Source organism: Chaetodon auriga, chromosome 14, assembly GCF_051107435.1.
Source record: "Chaetodon auriga isolate fChaAug3 chromosome 14, fChaAug3.hap1, whole genome shotgun sequence".
NCBI classification, from domain to species: domain Eukaryota; kingdom Metazoa; phylum Chordata; class Actinopteri; order Chaetodontiformes; family Chaetodontidae; genus Chaetodon; species Chaetodon auriga.
Window position 1 is genome coordinate 4,982,723 of NC_135087.1, and position 15,348 is coordinate 4,998,070.

At 46.5% G+C, this 15,348-nt stretch overlaps 1 protein-coding gene across 17 annotated transcripts in view; it reads left to right on the plus strand.

Moving 5' to 3' along the window:
• Positions 1 to 15,348, plus strand: part of LOC143331187 (traf2 and NCK-interacting protein kinase-like) — a 61,217-nt gene that overhangs the window by 38,781 nt on the left and 7,088 nt on the right. For 2 of the 17 annotated variants that reach the window (XM_076747839.1, XM_076747840.1), the window contains exons 11-29: positions 373 to 439; positions 537 to 735; positions 1,613 to 1,729; positions 3,648 to 3,734; positions 4,628 to 4,843; positions 5,161 to 5,754; positions 8,801 to 8,965; positions 9,561 to 9,815; positions 10,402 to 10,508; positions 10,754 to 10,869; positions 11,543 to 11,640; positions 11,794 to 11,817; positions 12,699 to 12,767; positions 13,152 to 13,258; positions 13,448 to 13,550; positions 13,779 to 13,928; positions 14,244 to 14,340; positions 14,485 to 14,655; positions 14,743 to 14,886. In XM_076747839.1, the coding sequence (XP_076603954.1) occupies positions 373 to 439; positions 537 to 735; positions 1,613 to 1,729; positions 3,648 to 3,734; positions 4,628 to 4,843; positions 5,161 to 5,754; positions 8,801 to 8,965; positions 9,561 to 9,815; positions 10,402 to 10,508; positions 10,754 to 10,869; positions 11,543 to 11,640; positions 11,794 to 11,817; positions 12,699 to 12,767; positions 13,152 to 13,258; positions 13,448 to 13,550; positions 13,779 to 13,928; positions 14,244 to 14,340; positions 14,485 to 14,655; positions 14,743 to 14,886 (2,886 nt within the window). The remainder of the gene's footprint in view (positions 1 to 372; positions 440 to 536; positions 736 to 1,612; positions 1,730 to 3,647; positions 3,735 to 4,627; positions 4,844 to 5,160; positions 5,755 to 8,800; positions 8,966 to 9,560; positions 9,816 to 10,401; positions 10,509 to 10,753; positions 10,870 to 11,542; positions 11,641 to 11,793; positions 11,818 to 12,698; positions 12,768 to 13,151; positions 13,259 to 13,447; positions 13,551 to 13,778; positions 13,929 to 14,243; positions 14,341 to 14,484; positions 14,656 to 14,742; positions 14,887 to 15,348) is intronic. The other 15 variants (XM_076747841.1, XM_076747842.1, XM_076747845.1 and 12 more) reach the window with 10 other exon arrangements.

Sequence of the window (15,348 nt, forward strand, 5' to 3'; positions counted from 1 at the left end):
GTAGAGACTGTGGCTTTCTCCAGCTGTCACTTTGTCACATTCGGAGGACAGGTCCGTGCGGATGTGTCTCCGCAAGAGCCGGGCGGCGCCTGCACCCGTTATGCTTTAAGCCCCGTTTGACTGAAAGAGCTGCGAACTAATGTTCTCCACCTCGCTTCACACAGTAAAATTACAATTTATACTCTTATTCAAAGCGCTAAAAGAAAGTGCCTTGAAGGAGTGAGGATCCGGGAACGCCGAAATCGTGAGCAGTTTAGTAATGCTCCAAGATAGTTCAAGTGAAAAATGGCTTTGCTCGCTGCTGGTTATTACCTTACTCTGCTTTATTCCTTTCTCTTGTTTTTATTATTGAAATGTCTCTGTGTCCATCAGATGAGACAGAGTATGAGTACAGTGGCAGTGAAGAGGAGGATGAAGAAAGAGACATGGGGGAGCCCAGGTCAGCGTCTTCACACATCCACATGCATATGACCACAAAGCACACTTTGACATCTGTTCGCTAACTCAAACCATCGTCGCTGCTGCTCTGTTCCCAGCTCCATCATCAACATCCCCGGCGAGTCGACCCTGAGGCGGGACTTCCTGCGCCTCCAGCTGGCCAATAAGGAGCGCTCGGAGGCGCAGCGGCGGCAGCAGCTGGAGCAGCAGCAGAACGAGGAGCACAAGCGCTTGCTGTTGGCTGAGAGACAGAAACGCATCGAGGAGCAGAAGGAGCAGAGGAGGCGGCTGGAGGAGGTAAGCAATAGGAGGCGTTAACCGTGACCTTCGACCCCAGTGATTGTAGTTATATGCAGCAGCTCGTATAAAAAAGTCATTTATATCATCCCAAATTTACCTCCCGTGATTAGTGACAGTAGAAGATACGCACTTTTTGTATTGTACTTTTGTATGTTTTCATTTGGTTTCCAGAGCAGAACGATGGCTGAGTGCACAGGAGCAGCAGGCAAATCTTTCATTTCAGTAGAAAAATGCTCCTCCTCATAACGTCAGGGTCACATCATTCTCTGTTTATTGCTTTCTCTCCTAATTGCATCTAAACCAGCCCAGTAAGAACTTTCCTCCATCTCGTCCACTGCAGTTTTCACTTCCTGCCCTCCATCTGGATTTAATGTCACGTGACTGCAAACAGCCTATATATTCAAGCGCCCAAAGCCAATAGAAGCCCTCTGTTTGGCTCTTCCTGCTCTCTACTTTCAGTCGATAGAGGCTGTAGCAAAGCTGTACAGACACACACACACATGCACACACACACACAGCCTTTCCCCAGTGTCCCTCTCTTAGTTCCAGAGAGCAGGCTTACAGAAAGAAATCCTTAGCCCATAATCTGTGCGCTCTCTCTGGGTTCCCACCAGGACTTGCCTCCCAATGCACGGCTAAGCACCATGACTTGACTCAACTAACATGACCCGTCCGCTCAGGGCCAAGTGTGTGTCTGCGTGTGCGTGAGAGCAAGCGCGTGTGCGTGCGAGCGTGAATGCGCGTGTTTGTGTATTGTGTGAAGGTGCTGCACCTATCAGAGTTTCGGGGCATTTCTTAGTTTGTGTAAAGACACAAACTGTCGACTCATTGCGTTGTGATGCTGAATCGTCTCCTGCTCCCGTTCTCCTCGCAGCAACAGCAGCGAGAGCGTGAGCTGAGGAAACAGCACGAGAGGGAACAGAGGAGGCGCTATGAGGAAATGGAGCAGCTCCGTCGAGAGGAGGAGAGGAGGCATGCAGAGAGAGAACAGGTCCGTACGCGTGTTGTAGTGTTGTATTAGAAGAATATTACTGTATGCAGACAGACAGTGTGGTGCCACAGAAATCTGTAACACCGTGACAACCGGAGTCCAGAATCCCTCATTTGCCCTTAAACTTTCTGTTGTTTTCTGTTTCTTTTTATGGAAACATCTTCCCCCGTCTTCCTGACTCACTCTGATTCTACTTGTCTCCTTAAATTACCTCAGAGGCGTGTTTTCCTCATGGTTTTTTTTTTTTCTTTTTCAAGGATTTCGGTTTCAGGCGCACAGAACTTGGACATTTTTAATCTGATGATACATTGTTTTTCTGTGCTCGTGGCTCTGTCCTCATGTGGAGTTTTTAGGTCACTTTCTTCTTCTCAGCTCCTGGATCTTAAATACTGCTGCCTTCTTTCGCTCTGATTATGTCCATATTTTGTCTCTCTGTTAATTAAACATTATTGCAATATGCTAAATGGCACACAAAATGAAATGCAAGAAGATTTTTCTCCACTGGTTGCTTTAAAGTGAGTAAAGAGACTCCCTGAATTTCAACAACAGATCCAAAAGAAAAGTGTTGGGAGAGACTATTAACTTTGGAAAAGCTGTCTTCAGTGTCAGCTGTTCCCAGAGGATTAAACTCAAGCTATACCTTTGGCAACATTATACATTATTATTATTATTATAAGGCTCCAACTAATGGCTGGTCTGCCACAGTATAGGAGCTCCAATGGTCTGCTGGGTGCATATTATATGATCTTTCAGAATATCGATATAAAGTCCACTGACGCCGAGAACACAAGATCACAAGTTAAATATTTCGTTTTCTCAAAATAGCAAAGCTCGTTTTGCCATTTCTTGTAAAAATCTTTTCCCTAATGATTTGATATGTGGGTATTTACATTGTGGTATTTTAAGAAGCAGGTTTACGTCATAGAGGTCAATCAGACCAGATGTGTTACGGTCCAGTAGGCTACAGCCAAAAGAAATGGGAACCTTTTACCCACACTGGTGATTGTGTGAATGATATAATGAAGCATGTATAGAAATAATAAGGCTGAAGTACAGAGTGATGTGCTCAATAATAGGTAGTCAGCTTAAATTAGTTGCTGCAGTTGTCAAGACGCCATCTGTGCATGCTGGTGTGGCGCTTCTGCTCTCCGATAAAAATGCTAAGTAATAAGAGGAAACAACCTTAAGTTTTCCTGTGATCAGTTATCTGGTTATCTCAAGAATTCTGCCTTGTTATCTCGAGATAACCAGATAAATTAACCTGTTTGCACGAGGAAGTGAGCTTTGTTATCTCGAGATAACGAGATAATTACCTCATGATCCCCATATAACGGCATTCAAAAATTAATATTGAACGGTTAGCGTTCTCGGCTTCCATAAAAGACACTGTTGAGTTGCTGAATATTTGTGCAATGAGAGTAAATTAATTTCAACAAATGCCTCTCTGGCTTTATTCATTGCGCCTCTATTCATGCAACTCTTGAGCAGAAAAAGTTAAATATTTCCAGGAATGCATGAAAAACTAGATGTAACGTGATCATTCTGTATCTTTCTCTCTTCGTCTTGTCCTCTCATTGAACTTACTGCTCTGGTGTGTATTTTGTGTCTGCCCTGCTCCCTCTTTATCGCTCTGTTGCTCTCCTCCCACGCCTTTCAACTGTTTTGGAAAGACATATTCAAGCCTCTTTTTTTCTTCCTCTGCCTCTTTGTCATTTTGCCTTTGTAACCCATTACAACTGTTCAAGAACACGGTCTTCTTCGCTTCGCGTCTGATTCTCATCTTCTCTCCTCATTCACAGGAAGATTATCTTCTCTATTTCTTTTTCTATCTGTATTTTCTCTCTCTGCCTGTGTTTGCACGTTCAGATTTCCTGATTTTCGGTCTATTTCTATCTTCTTGTGCCGACATGCTGTTCAGGAGTATATCCGTAGACAGCTGGAAGAGGAACAGAGGCAGTTAGAGATTCTCCAGCAGCAGCTACTACAGGAACAGGCGTTACTGCTGGTAACCACAGCTCTCCCATGTGCTACTACTGCTCCCCATCTGTGCTGTGTGGCCCCCCATCCCCACTGCATGCCCCCGTGTGGCAGTTGTACAGAGGAACTGACTGTGAGGGAGTCCACAGTCTGAGTCACTCAACCTGTTGGCTACAGATTTGAGGAAAACATGAAGCTGAAACATTGGACTGCTTATCTCTAATGCTTGTGACGAGTTTATTCAGATCACTGATTGCATGTATAATACCATTACGATGGCTGGATCTCAAAGGATTCCCCAGGGGGTGCAGGAAAAAAAACTGTTTTGTCAGCTGCAATCATGTTGGCTCACACAAGTGAGAAACCCAAAAAAATGGAACATTTGTTTTCCACAGAGGGCTTCTCTCACTGCCCCAGTCTCTTCTAGAGCAACAGTTTTGTGCTTTATCAGTCTGAGGAAATCACAGTATGTCTTGTACGGCTTCTTGCATCCTAATTGAAGAGAAACATATTAAAGGAGAACATAGGAGAGCCTGCAAGGGAACCGTTTGAGATCCAACCCATTCAAACTCCAGAGGCCACAGCCCAAATCCCAGGGACGTGTTATGGCCTGAAAAATGCCGTCTTCCCCTTCCTTCCCTGCTGCCATGCTTCGTGCCTCCATCCTCCTTCCCTCTCAGCGCCTCCTTCCTCTCCCCTGTTTAATAAGATTTGCCAAAACCTTATGTCCAGTAATTTCCGACCCTCCTTTGTCCATCAAATTGTGATTATAGGTGTGAAAAGTGTGTGTTCCAGTTGTCAATACTTGTGGTCATCAGTTCTGTTTTGCATGATTCGTGAATGCGTGACTCGACTTTGACATTAGAAGAAGGCCAGCCTTTCATCTCTGTCCTCCCTCACATGCTCTCCATCTCCCTCCAGGAGTACAAACGTAAGCAGATAGAGGAGCAGCGGCAGGCGGAGCGGCTACAGAGGCAGCTCCAGCAGGAGAGAGCCTACCTGGTGTCTTTACAACAGCAGCAGCAGCAGCAACAGCAGCAGCAGCAGCAGCAGGAGGGAAGGCAAGCGGAGAAGAAACAGCTTTACCATTACAAAGACATCATCAATCCCAATGACAAGCCTGCCTGGGCCAAAGAGGTGCGTCACAACATGCATGATGCACAAAGACATGCATGCAATCATGAATATGTGATGAGTTATGTTCTAAAATGTGCACGTATTGGTGATGATCCCAGTGATTTTGTACACACCCAGTGGCCGTCTTGTGTTGTTCGTGTCTTATTCAGCAGAAGCAGGATCCCGTGGAGAAAGTTCAATGGAGAAAGTGTCGAGACCTCGCTGTTTGAATCTGAAGATGCTTGAGAATTAATGCTGCTGCTTCGATAATCTCACTGTGATGTCTGCCTTGTGTGTCTTTGTTGTGTTGCTTACCCTCCTCTGACTCTGACTCCTAGGTCCCGAAGCAGCAGCATGTTCAGGGTAACCCGCCCCACTCCCAACTGCGACATCATCAGTCATTCAACCAACCGGCTTCATCCGCTGGCTCTCATGGCCAACACAGAGCTCAAGCCCCTAAGCGAACCCCATCCCATGGTGCCCAGCTCCTTTCCACTCACCTCCCTCATATCCGCATTTCACTAGACCCTGGAGAACCCTTAGATCCTGGGCTGAAGCAAGAAATAAGTCAACAGGTCAGAGAGTTTAGGGCTCAGAAACTTAGCCAGAGGGGACGCAGCCCAGGGCCCATCCGAGAACCCATCCAGGCTTCTAGCCAAGGGCACAATAAGGGACCTAGTCATAAAGAGCATTCTAGTCAAGGGCCAGTCAGCCAGTCTAATGCAGTACCCAATCCTTATCCTCTGGGGCCAGGTGATCAAAAAGAGAAGCCTAGAGACAGGCCTCTGTCTGCCCCCAGTCAGGCAGCCATCCAAGGGCTAATGTCTGCAGACCCACAGCTTAAGGTCCTTCAACCTTATCCTCATTCCCCCGGACAGGTCCAGAAACCCCAGTCTGGACCTAACCCTGTTTCCAACCCTATGGTCAAACTGGTTAGTGGCTATCCTCGTGCCAGGTCGCACTCGCCTCGCTGTAGAATAGATGTAGAAATAGAAACGGAGGATCAGGGAGGGTGGCAGAAAGGGATGAGGCCAGCCATCAGCCACGAGAGCCTTATGGTGCCCTCGGACTGGAGGGTCACAGCATTTGACCCAGCTGACCCCCTCTCTCAATCCTTCCCTGACAGTGCTCTCCACTCTGCCCTGCCTAGACAGAGAAACTCCTACTCACCTGCCTCCAACAGGGGCAATTTTCTTCAAGTCCCTGATAACAATCACTGTCTTTTCCCTACTTCTGATGCCGATAGAAGAGGATGGATAGGGGGGCACAATGCAGTAAGAGGTAGCTCCTCTATGAATGACCTTAGTGCCTCTGCCCCAGCAGACATACTCACATATAACCTGGCCGAGGTCAGAAAAATGAGCCAGTCTTCTCATTTCTGGCCCTCAAGCTGTCCAACCAGTCCAACCCCTTGGTTGTGCCTTACTCCTAGCACCTCTCCAAAAAACTCACCCTGTCCGTCCCCCACGTCCTCAAGCTCTTGGTCCATCAGCACCCTGTCCCCTCCGTTCTCTCCTGACAGCCCTCTGTCCGACAGTGCCCACAAATCTCAATTTATCCACACCCACCTCTTCTTGCCCGACCATGCCTCCTTACCCCTCCTCATCTCACCAGCCTCTAGCCCTCGCCGTTCCCCGTGTGGCTCTCCCATTGGATCTCAGACCCAGATCTGCATCAGATCTGTTGGAATGGAGTGCTAGACCCTTGTCTGAAGCAGACATGTATAGATGTATAGGAACACACACACATTTTTCTACTTCTGTATTTGTAACTGACATAATGTATTCCCTTGCCCAAATCCAATCTTAACCATAGTAAACTGAGCTGAACTCCAACCCTTATCCTGGACATTGTGCCTTGTGTCACCTTCACTACTGGTCAAGACAGCATGAAGGTGTTGGTACATACACTTCTTTCATAGCTCCAAATTTAGTTAGAAATGTGTACTTGATATATAGAATCAAATCACTCCCTATCTCATCTTTCAATGTTATCCTGTAGTCCAGACAAATTTCTTCAATGGCCACAAATCAAACATCTACTACCTCTTTATGAAAACTCAGTCTGAGCTCAACCCTAAAACCACGTATCAACCTTCAACCAGCTACTGTCTCAAATCAGTCCTCACAAAGAAAGAAGTACAAGAGCATACACACTGTACATTCAAATACACACACAGCATACATTAAAGACCTGTAAATATATCTACATTTATCTCTACAAAGTACACATAGAAGTGTTTTTATGAACTTTATACAGCTGTAGTTTTTGTTTATTTTATACTCAAACTGGGACTGAGATCCAAAGGAGAGGTGCCAGTATCCAGTCTCTAATATCACCCTGATCCATCTGTAACTTAGTTAACCACAGCCCAGCCCAGACCCCCACCCCCACCCCCCCACCCCCCCACCCTGCCAGCCACCTTGTCACCCTAATCACCGAGTTCCCACAAAGCACCGAGGCAAGCCCCCTGCTAGACATATTGGTGTCATCAGGGAACCCCCCATCTTAATTTTAGGTCAGTCAACCTGTCACTCAGAACCCGTCTTGGTGAATGGTGCAGACCAAGTGGTGGTGGGATCCTTCTAGACGAACCTGAATCCTCAGAGGATGCCCTCTGTCCTTCCTCACTCACCTTTTTCCTGTCTTAGTGTAGATGCGCCAGACTAACTAACTAATGCTCTGTTTTACCTCTTAGAATATCTGCTAGAGTAGAAAGAGCTTTTGGGTGGTAGGCAGGAGACAAACCCAAACACTTGACATGAAGATTTAAACAGCATTACCCAAAAGGTTTTTCCTCTGTGAAGGACTTTAGTGATAGTAATCTCTCTTTCTCTTAAAGGTGGATGGATGCTCGTGCTAACCTTGAACACTTGCTGCCTCTACAGCAGTGCTTGTCCTGAATCACAGAGTGTTTCCTTTGGTTGTTTGTACTTCATCAGTAGTTGCGTTTCATCCCAACTAACAAAATATTTGCCATGTCTGTCATCATCATCGTAGTTGACTCCCTTGCAGGCAACTAGCAAAGATTTGAGAAATGACACAGTATTGCATAGTTGTTCCAACCCAGGTCATAATCTTGAATAATCCTACTAGATTATGAGCTCATGTGGAATTACAGAAAGCCTCCAAAGGGGATACTTCTCATTGCACACGCATGTTTACCTGGGGGCTATTGACACTATGCCCTGCTGAGCCATGACTCAACCCTCCACCAACCGTTGAGTAGATTGTTTGGAGTGGAGAAGTGTGATTTGGGCAGCTGGGAGCATTCCTAGGAGCCTTCTCTCGCTGCACAGCAGATAATCTGATAATCTGATTACTCTGGCAAGAGGAGCTTTCTGCCTTCCTCACTCAGATATTTGGTGCTCTTTGGCACCGACTCACAAGCGCACCCCCACAAGTCGGTGGAAGCAGTCGCTCAAACTCTTATGTAGACTAACAATCAAACATGTGTGCACGCACTGCCTTCGTACGTAGTGAAATCCGTGATTTGGGTTTGAATGTGGTGTCTGCTAAAGACGATTAGGGATGATTCTTGACCTTTCCCCACAGCCATCAGACACTCTTATTCCACAGCTGTATGTGGGACATGGAGACACATAGACCAACAAGTAGATGGAGGAGATAGGGAAACAAATCTACAGTAAAAACAGTGTGTGTCATGTTGGCGCATGCAAGATTTTAGATATTCCGTTGAGGCTTTCTGTGGAAATCTGGACTGCAGTTCTCACAAGAGAAAGACCTTTAAGACAAGGAGAAAAACAAGTTCTGTGAGTCTGTGAGATATGGGAAAATACGACAAACGGCGATGTGAGAAATCACACCACACTGTCCCAAAACGCTGAGCGATGTTATGATTGTCTGGTGGCTCGTAGGGGTGCATGTGGGGGAGCGATACCCGCAGTGGGTGAAGTGTGGTGATTGGTTGTGCTGCATGCTGAGCTGTGAGTGACAGTGGTGTGTAACCTGTCCCAGGTGGAGGAGCGCTCTAAGCTGAACAGACAGAGCTCCCCAGCGCTGCAGCACAAAGTGTCCAACCGCATCTCCGACCCCTCCCTCCCTCCCCGCTCCGAGTCCTTCAGCAGTGGGGGCATGCAGCCCGCCCGCACCCCACCCATCCACCGCTCCATCGAACCTCAGGTGTGTGTGTGTGTGTGTGTGTGTGTGTGTGCAAAAGAAGGCAGGTCAATGTTTGGTGTGTTTCCTAGTGATCAGTCTATCCAAACAAATAATCACACACCTTTTCGCTCCTCGTGCCATGAGCTCCTTTAAAAGTGAGAGTTTAAAAGTCAATCTCTCTCTCTTTCATTTCTCTGTCTTCCTCTTTGCTCTCTTTCCCATTTCTATCTTATTTTTCTTCATCTCTATTCATATTCTGCCGTTCCCTGCAATTCTTCATTTTCACCTTTTCATTCATTTTGCTGCCTCCTACTTTCTTTCTCTCTTCTGCCTTCTTTCCTCTCCTGACCTTCTTTTTTTCACTCCGTCACTTTGTGCTTCATTTCTTTCCTCCTTTTCGGATTTTCATCTGTTTATGTCTCCATCCTTTCCATCTTCTCCCGACTCTGCCTCTCTCTATACTTCGTCCATCCGTCCTTCTTACCTTCTCTCTTTCCTCCTTTTTTCTATCCTCTAACCTCTACACCATCATCCTCCTTCCATCCACCCGACTCCTCCCCTTCATCTCTCCCTCCGTCTCTCTCTCTCTCTCTCTCTTCTTCTCTTCCTCCTCCAGATGGCTCACCTGGTTCCGGTGAAGACCCACTCCGGCTCCATGTCCGGCTCCCAGTCTCTGCAGGACCAGACAGGTTCAGCTCTTGGTGAGGGCGTCAGCGTGGGCTCCCCCAGGCCCGAGATGCCCCGCCAGAACTCAGACCCCACCTCTGACACCCCAGGACCCCCGGTCCGTGTCACAGGCAGGGAGGAACGGGACAGAGACAGAGACCGGGACAGGACCGCCTGGCTGAGAGAGGAGGACATCCCACCCAAGGTCAGAGAGTTTATATGTTGTAGTGAATTTTGTGTTAATTTGTTTTCTCTGTGCGTTTAATGTGTTGTACTGTAGTATGCATTTACATTTCTTAGTAGTTACGAAAACATGCCTTTTGCTTCAAAAGCATTGCAATAAACTCAGACCTCATCATGCTGGCCATATTTCAGTTCTGATTTGACATTGCACACAGTGTTGCCCTCTCCAGGGTGCAGCAAATGCACAGTTTTGCAAAGTTCAATCAGCTTTTGTTGAAATCTTGAGAAGAGCTCTTGGGATTGAGACTTTGATACAAGGAAATACAAACATGATGTGCGGTAACCTGACTTTATGTTAATTAGACTTTGTTGGCATCGTAAACCAGGACAGGCGTAACACTGCCATCCAATCAACATGACTCACTAGCAGAGTATTTAGAGCCTCACTGCCAACAGTTTAATGTACCAGATGTTTTACTATACCACCAAAAGGCTTTATTAATGGTATGCTAATCAAAAAGCGTTCTGGATACGAGCTTTGAGCTCCTTGTTAGGGGAATAAAAACTAAGCTGCTCCACCAATGGTGACCTCCTGCCTGTGTGTCCAGGTCCCACAGAGGACCACTTCCATCTCCCCAGCCTTGGTCAGGAAGAACTCCCCTAATGGAGGAGTAGGTCTGGGCCCTCGCACAGGCTCCCAGCTCATACGGGCCAGGTAAAGCTCATATGAGCACACTGTCCACCTCTGAAGTCTAAACTAAACATCTGATGTCACTTTTGTAGTCTAGATCATCCTTTAAGCCACTTCTTGTTTATGCAGACTGGTTTGGTACCATTTTTTTTTTTTTTTTACCTTTGATAATTCTCTTGTGTTATTCTTTAGGGATTTTTAAACGTATGTCTTGTGGTGTAGTTTTAAAATATTCAGAAATGAATTAAATTGTTTTCCTCCTGTGTCAGTAACCCAGACCTGCGGCGCTCAGACCTCTCTCTGGACGCCATGCTGCAAAGAACTTCCTCCAACTCCTCATCCTCCTCCTCCCCTTCATCTCAGGGAGGCTCAGCTGAGAGGAGAGGTACAAAAACACATGCAGCACAACACAAGCTGATGTGCACACGTGCATGCTGGCAAACACACAGACACGCTTACATGCTAACAATTAAACACCGGTGCACCTGCTTGCTCTCGTAAACGTGCAAGTATGGACAGTGAAACGCACAAACATCCACGTGTGCTCACGGGGCTTCAGCGAGTTTCAGAGGCTATCAGCGGGACATTGTCAGTCGCAGTTCTGCTCTGATCAACCTGTCTGATGTGCCCTGTTACTCTCGGCCTCAGGAGAGATAGAAGAGAGGAAATAAGAGAGGGTGATAGAGGGAGGCGTGCAGGGATGTGTCAAACAACAGGCCAGAGGGATGTCTAAGATATGCATGGATCTCCCCTTGACAAACACATGGCAGAGAAGGGGGTTGAAGTATGGGAGGACTGCTTTTCATTCATGCATGTTGGATGTTATCAGCATTTTGCAATTGGTTTGACAGTAAATATGGCAGAAATGTAAAACATGAGACAGATGGTATCAAGACAGGGTAAAAAAATATGAAGCATGTAACAGCTTAAAAATATTTGATGAATGGATAATGAACATTTCTAAAGTGACAGCTGTCATTTTAATTAACATTTTTGGTTATTTTAATGAAACTCATGTATGTAGGTCAGATGTGTAATTACGTCCTTGTTATGGTCAGGTCAAACCATGCAGGAAGGATCCCCTCCAGGAGCCAATCAGGAGGCAAAGCCCAAACAGGAGGAGGGCCGTGAATCAGCCAGACCCAGCAGACCTGCAGTGAGTCACGCAACGCAGACACACGCGTTCACTTTCTATCACAGAAATCTGCTCTGTGGGAATCTTCTACTGGCCTCTTCTCCTTTTTTCTGCTATTCATCCGGTTCTTTATCTCTGTCTCTGCCTCCTTCTCTTTGTCCTTCCATCCTTCAGAGCTATAAGAAAGCCATAGACGAGGTTAGTGACACTCGAGTCCCCTTTCTTTTATCCCAGTTCTCCTTTACCTCGATCTTCAGAGCCCCTCTTTTTCCCCTGGCATGGTGGAATTTCACGAGAAGATGCCGTTTGTTTCTTTTAGCTTTAAAACATCAGGGCGTAATGGCGGTGGCAGTGCATGTGTGCTTCTACACACATACCTGAGAGAGCGTATGTGGACGCGTGCTTGTGCGGGTGTGTGTGTGTGCATGCGTGCGTTGTGTGTGTGTGTGTGTGTGTAACCTAAACTGCCAAGCACCTGAACAGTCTCTGAATCTCTTCTCCTGTTTCTCTATTGTCACGGTTACTGGTCAGGAGGAGCTGGTAAGCCCACCGTGTATGACGGTTTTTCCCCCCGTCTGCATGATTTGGTCTGATCCATTGGTGGGGTGGAATGGGGAGGGAATGGAGGGGAGGAACCACGGGCCAGTTGGCATGGGGGTGATAGGTAGAGGGAGTGCAGATTGATGCTGCACTCCTGTACGTCATACATCAAGCCTGATTATCTGTATCTCTCTCTTCTTACGACCATTCTTTACAAAGTTGATATATTGCTCGTGAGCGGATGAAAGGGCTGATCTGTGATCACTTTTTATGTCAGAAAATGAAAATTTTAGTGTGGCTAAGCATAAAACGTGGTCACAGATACGCACTCTTGTCTCAGGAGGCCCAGATGTTTGTGTGAGAACAAATCGGCTGTCCTCTTGTCATGATGCTATGGTTTGTCCCACTATTTGCCCCTCTTTGCTCCCCTCGTCCCTGTATGTGATTTGGTCTCCTCAGTCTCTGATACTGATGGTATAGAACTTATGGACTAATTGACTTTTCCTCTTTCTCCTCTCCTGTTCTGTTCCTCTCTATAGGACCTAAGTGCATTGGCTAAGGAGCTCAGAGAACTGAGGGTAGAGGAGGGCAGCAGGCCTCCAGTCAAGGTACAATGACTTTTATAATAGTGCAGATGATGAGTAGATGGATCTATTTATTTTTACTGTAGTCCTGGGTACAATAAGAATTGCAGAGTAAAAACACAATAAAGCTAAAATCTTATTTCCTTTGTTGTCCTCGGTAGTAGGACAACAGCAGGAATGTACATCGAGTTCCCTCTGTGCTCACATGCAGGTGTGCACGATACAGACAAAACAAGGTTGTGAAATCTTTGCTCTATAGCGCCACTAGTGGTCAGAAACTGCCCAGGGTACCTTTAATCTCCAGAAACAGATATCTGCATATGAATGCAGAAACTGCACTTGTCTGGCAGATCATTTAATTCGTACCTCATCACCGAGTCGTTTCTGACCAATTCTTTTTGTCTAAAGGTGACAGACTACTCGTCCTCCAGTGAAGACTCAGAGAGCAGCGACGAGGACGGGGAGACGGTGGGGCACGATGGGACTGTTGCTGTCAGCGACATCCCCCGCATCATGTAAGCTGTCCTCTCTGCTTTCGTTTTTCCCTCGCTGTGTTTTCCCAAGCTGGACTTGTCAGTGTTCATTTGTGTTGAGATATGCATGTCTTTGGAATATGCGCCACGCCAGTAGCTCATCAGTGCAGTTTGGGCAGAATTGCTTGGTAAATAATCGGGTCTGTGTGTGTTTTCGCGTGTGCGCTGCAGGCCGGCGGTGCAGAGCAGCGGTGAGTCGTATGGAGGGCTGACGGAGGACTCTCTGGGAGAAGCCTATAATAGCTCCAAGGACGGCACTCTAGTGATGAGAGAGGTGATGAATGCCTGCACACACAGAAGCCACATGCATTAAGGAAGGAATGAAAACAACAGAGGAAATATTGCGCTTGTATTCTGCTATCAAACCGGGCTAATTCCATGTCTTTACCGCCACTTTATCTTCATTTGCGTCGACTGTCTTCGCTTTCTTGTAAACTCTCCACATTACTTCTCCTCTCTCCCTCGTTTCTAAACTCGTTTCTCCCTTTTTTCCGTCTCTCAGGCAGAGGAGCGGAGGAGAGGCGGTCACACCGAGAGTAATGGCTTTGGGAATCACAGTAACAATGGTAACCTCCCTGACCTGGTGCAGCAGAGCAACTCTCCTTCAGCCACACCCACCACGGCCCTGCAGGAGCTGGGCGACATGGCTGAGGTCAGACACACACGCACACACACATGCACACACACATTCCTGGATATAGTGCTCTAAATAAAACCTAAAGTTAGATGAATGCAACAACTCTTAAAATTCTATTAAAAGTCTACTTATTATTAAATAAGAAATGACTTTGTATGTCTCGCATCTGACGTTAATCGAATCCAACACTCTCAGAAAAAAATCCTTTTTCACATCATTTCATAATACATTTTTAGATCTGTCAAACAAAACAGGAGGAAACTTGGGCAGTGTGTGTCTGTAGTCTGCTGCTAATGACTTCCTCACTGTTTTCTGTTTTCTGTCTTACAGTTTGGTGTGGGCGGGTCCAAAGCGTCCTTCACCCCGTTTGTTGATCCACGTGTCTACCAAACCTCCCCAAGTGAAGACGATGAGAACTCAGCGGCAGGTGAGCAAAGTTTTTTTTATTGTCAACAGCAGGTAATTCTTTGGTAGTTTTGCACCTGTAACGTCTGCACAGCCGTCAAAACACATCAAATCACCTGTGTCCTTCTCTGTTTCCTCGTCTTTATTTTCTTCTGTGCTATCGCAGCCATGTTTGCGAACGAGCTGCTGAGGCAGGAGCAGGCCAGACTAAACGAAGCCAGAAAGATCTCAGTGGTCAACGTCAACCCGACCAACATCAGACCCCACAGTGACACACCGGAGATCCGCAAATACAAGAAACGCTTCAACTCTGAGATCCTGTGTGCTGCGCTGTGGGGTGAGAGGCGACATCCTGTCCTCTCTTTGCTCTCCTGAAGACCTCCATCTGTCTTTCTGCGTCTCTGACTCTGCTGTGTATGTTTAGGTGTGAACCTGCTGGTGGGGACGGAGAATGGTCTGATGCTGCTTGACCGAAGTGGACAAGGAAAAGTCTACAATCTGATCACCAGACGGCGCTTCCTGCAGATGGATGTGCTGGAGGGGCTCAATGTGCTGGTCACCATATCGGGTGGGTCTTGGACAGGCGCACTCACACTCTATCCACATGTTTATATAATGTACACATCCTGCACCCTTCTCCAGTGTGTCTGAAGGCAGATTGTAGCTCATATCGTATCTATCGTGATATGCATTTACCATATTGTGTTTCCATTAAGGTATTTTTCCGCACATTTTGAGTTTGTGTTGCAAACTGCAAAATTCGGAAAAACCTACTGTTCAATCTCAATGAACCAACTCCTAATAATCGCACAGTGAAAGTGGATAGATCCAAGCATTCATTTGCATTTTCTTTTCCCGATTTCCTCAAAATTCGATTGAAATTTGCCAAATATTTGGAAGGAGACCCAACTATTTAAATGAGAGTTTTATCCTCTCAAATTCAGATAAGCTGTAAATGTAAAAAGGAGAATTCAAGAATACGTAAGAATAGACAGACGTGTATCAACACGTTTGGTAAATAATTGCAAGA